The sequence below is a fragment of the Triticum dicoccoides genome, chromosome 4B (genome assembly GCF_002162155.2).
Source record: "Triticum dicoccoides isolate Atlit2015 ecotype Zavitan chromosome 4B, WEW_v2.0, whole genome shotgun sequence".
Lineage (NCBI taxonomy): Eukaryota > Viridiplantae > Streptophyta > Magnoliopsida > Poales > Poaceae > Triticum > Triticum dicoccoides.
Window position 1 is genome coordinate 483,975,578 of NC_041387.1, and position 3,619 is coordinate 483,979,196.

Consider the following 3,619-nt stretch of genomic DNA (forward strand, 5'->3'; position numbering starts at 1 on the left):
CAGAACCAAAGGCAGCAACCCATCCATCATTGCACACAATTCGATTTCGTGGATTTATATGGGACCGCTGGGCCACTCCCGCGTTCCTTAATCAGGAAGCTGTTGTTGCCCAGTCTGACCGGGTCATACACAAGCTTCATCCAGCGATTAGATCAGATCTTTGCTGTTGGACGACACGGACGGCCGACTACTTGGACCGATGCCCGAGTTATTTTATGACCTTGGGTTACGGGAAAAAAAAGGGTGCCCCGAAAAAGAAGAGGAAGGTTCGGATGGAACCCGTAGAGAAAACTTGAAGAAATCTCGCACCATTTGGCACGAAATCCACCAAGCAAGTTCGACGGCCAAAAACTAGTTCCATTCAGGAAACCGCTGCCGAAATGCGCCCAGGGGGCGGCTGTCCACACCACAGCAGCACCGGGCCTGCCTCTTCGGTCTTCTCCCGTCAGGTCGTCTCGCCTCGTCCTGGTCGGCCCCATTAAACCCCTTACCTTCTCTTCTCCCTCGTCGGCTCGTGCGTTGCTTTCAAACAGACGGAAGAAGGATAGCCAAGACCGCAGCGTTGGAATCCACTCCGGTCCAGTCATCCACCACCATCGCGGTCTCGCCTGCTCGGCGCCGTGGCGTGACGGAACCTCCCAATTTAAGGCTTTCAGCTCCAATCCGGGGGATTCAAACAGTGCGCGGTCGTTCGTCCTGTGCAATTTTGCCAAGCTTCGGCTGCTGGTGAGTTTTGAGCTTGATTTTCTTGGGATATGGGGGAGGGCGTGAAGGCGCTGCTGGCGAAGCCGATCAAGCTGGCGGACCAGGTGGCCAAGCAGTCGGGCTCCGGGCAGTGCCTCCGGCCCGAGTGCAAGGAGCTGCGCGCGCGGGCGGAGAAGCTCGCGGAGGTGCTGCGGCAGGCGGCGCGGGCCGACCTGTACGAGCGCCCCGCCGAGCGCATCGTCGCCGGCACCCTGCAGGCGCTGGCCAAGGCCGGCGGCATGTCGGCCAGGTGCTTCGAGAGCCATTCCCGCCTCCGCCGCTTCCTCACCTTCAACCCCGTCTCCGGCTTCCCGCGCACCCTCGCGCTGCTCGACACCGCCATCGAGGACGTCGCCTGGCTCATCCGCATCTCCTCCCCGCGCGCCGACGCCGACGCCAACGGCGCCCACGACGACGACGACGACCTGCGCGGCCTCCCCAACATCGCGCAGAACGAGCCCATACTCTTCCTCATCTGGGACCACATCGCGCGCCTCCACACCGGCAGCCTCGCCGTGCGGGCCGACTCTGCCTCCACCCTCGCCTCCCTTGCCCGAGACAACCCCCACTTCTCCAAGCTCATCGTGGAGGAAGACGGCATCGCGCCCCTCGTCAAGCTGCTCAAAGAAGGAACCGATGACGGCCAGGAGGCGGCCGCCACGGCGCTCGGGTTCCTTGGGCGCGACGAGGGGAGCGTGGAGAAGCTTCTCCATGCCGGGGTGTGCTCCGTCTACTCCGCCGCCTTGAAGGAGCCGCCGATGCGCGTGCAGGCCGCGGCCGCCGAGGCCATCGCGTCGCTGGCGCACCAGAGCCCGAGATGCCAGGACTTGTTCGCGCAGAACAACGCCGTCCGGCACCTCGTGGGTCACCTCGCCGCTGGAACCATCCAAGAGCACAGCAGGTACTCTGTCGGAGGAAGCAGCACCCGCCACGCTGCACCTCCTCCGCCGGAGCACATGAGGTCGCTTCACTCGGTTGTGCTGGCCAGCACGCCCAGCATGCTCCCAGGAGTCTCCGGTCACTCCGCCAACGAACCGCCGAGCTCTTCGGAAGGCTCGAATGGACGCAACAACCAGATGCAATCCGCGGCAGCCGGCAGGACGACGACGAGCCGGGTCACGGCTCCACCACCCAGTAGGCCCCAGCTGAGTTCAAACGGTTCGAGCGGCCGTGGACCGCGCGAGACCGAGGACCCGGCAACCAAGGCGCACATGAAGGCCATGGCGGCGAAGGCTCTGTGGAAGCTTGCCCGCGGCCATCCGGGAGTCTGCAAGAGCATAACAGAGTCCCGCGCGCTCCTCTGCTTCGCCAGGCTCCTCGAGAAGGGCGACGACGGCGCAGGCACGCACCTGCAGTACTACTCCGCCATGGCGATCATGGAGATCACCCGCGAAGCCGAGCACAACCTCGCGCTGCGGCAGTCTGCATTCAAGCCAAGCTCCCCGCCGGCCAAGGCCGTGGCCGAGCAGCTGCTCTGCATTGTGCGCAGGGGGGAGTACGACGACCCGCTGCTGCTCCCGTGCATCACCTCGCTGGGCTGCCTGTCGCGCACGTTCACTGCGAGCGAGACGCGCGTGATCGGCCCGCTGGTACGGCTGCTCGACGACCGCGAGCCTCCGGTGGCCAAGGAGGCCATCGTGGCGCTCACCAAGTTCGCGTGCACGGAGAACCACCTGCACGTGAACCACTGCAGGGCCATCGTCGACGACGGCGGGGCACGGCACCTCGTCCAGCTCGTGTACCTCGGGGACGAGCTGCAGATCGAGGCGCTCATATTGCTCTGCTACATCGCGCTGCATGTCCCGGAGAGCGAGGAGGTGGCGCAGGCCGGGGTGCTCGCCGTGCTCCTGTGGGCGTCGAAGCAGTCGCAATTGGTGCAGGACCTGCGCGTCGAGCGACTGCTGTCGGAAGCCAAGGCCCGGTTAGATCTCTTCCAGTCCAGGGGGTCGATCATCTAGGTGACACTGTGATGATGATTCTTCCTGCACTGAAGTATATTTGCGTAGATTTATGTCGACCATTCTTTGCTGATTCCAGATTCCAGATTCATTTGTTTTGCTTTGGTAGAGTGCACATAGCACGCTTCTGTTTGCCTTGAAGGACATGTACATGCAGTGTAGACTTGTTATTGTGGCATTTACGCTCATCATTTCATACGAACAAAACTGCAAATTGGAGAAGGGAGTGCCTGTTCAAATGGAATAATATATCAGGTCAATTAGTTAGGTACGATACTTTGTTTATTCACAGTTTACTAGTACATGCTTTCAACCATGAATCAAATAGACTTAGGTGTTGTCTACTCTAACTTTGGTGAGATGGCTAGTTTGGCTGATGAGTATTTCCAAGGTATTTACTCGGCGGTGACGCTTCTCTGGTTCTTGATCTTTTGGAAGCTAGGATGGCCGAGGCAGATAATGAATGACTTTGTGCTCTCTTTAGTGACAAGGAAATCGCGAATGCTTTATTTCAGATTGGTCCGTTAAAGGCTCTGGGCCCGGGCGGTTTTCCTGCTAGATTTTTTTTTTAATTTTTTGCAAGAAGTAGCCGGAGTACTCTAAGCGACAGTGTCATTCGTTCAGTCAAGGAGTTCTTTAGGATAGGAATTAGGCCAGCACTCTGCGCCGGCTCACCGGCCGAAACTTTCGGCCGGTCGGCTACCTACCGCTCGATGCGAAACCGCATGGCCGTTGGATCTGGCGCTTTCTTCTCTTGGTCAACGCTACCACCCCATCCCCAATCCTCCACACAGCGCTACCCCATCCCCTGACCGGCATCGGATCTGTGTGGGGCTGTAGGAGAGGGCGCCGCCCAGCTTGCCGGCTCCCACCGAGCGTCGTTGCCCCCGCCATCCGTCTCCCCGTCGGTGCTGGCC

General features: G+C 60.4%; 1 protein-coding gene across 1 annotated transcript; it reads left to right on the forward strand.

Moving 5' to 3' along the window:
- Positions 1-370: 370 nt before the first annotated feature.
- LOC119291013 lies at positions 371-2,973 on the forward strand. The gene has a single exon (XM_037569703.1). It carries the CDS (start codon positions 756-758, stop codon positions 2,700-2,702), a length of 1,947 nt encoding a protein of 648 aa, XP_037425600.1. The 5' UTR covers positions 371-755; the 3' UTR covers positions 2,703-2,973.
- The last annotated feature ends 646 nt before the right edge of the window (positions 2,974-3,619 follow it).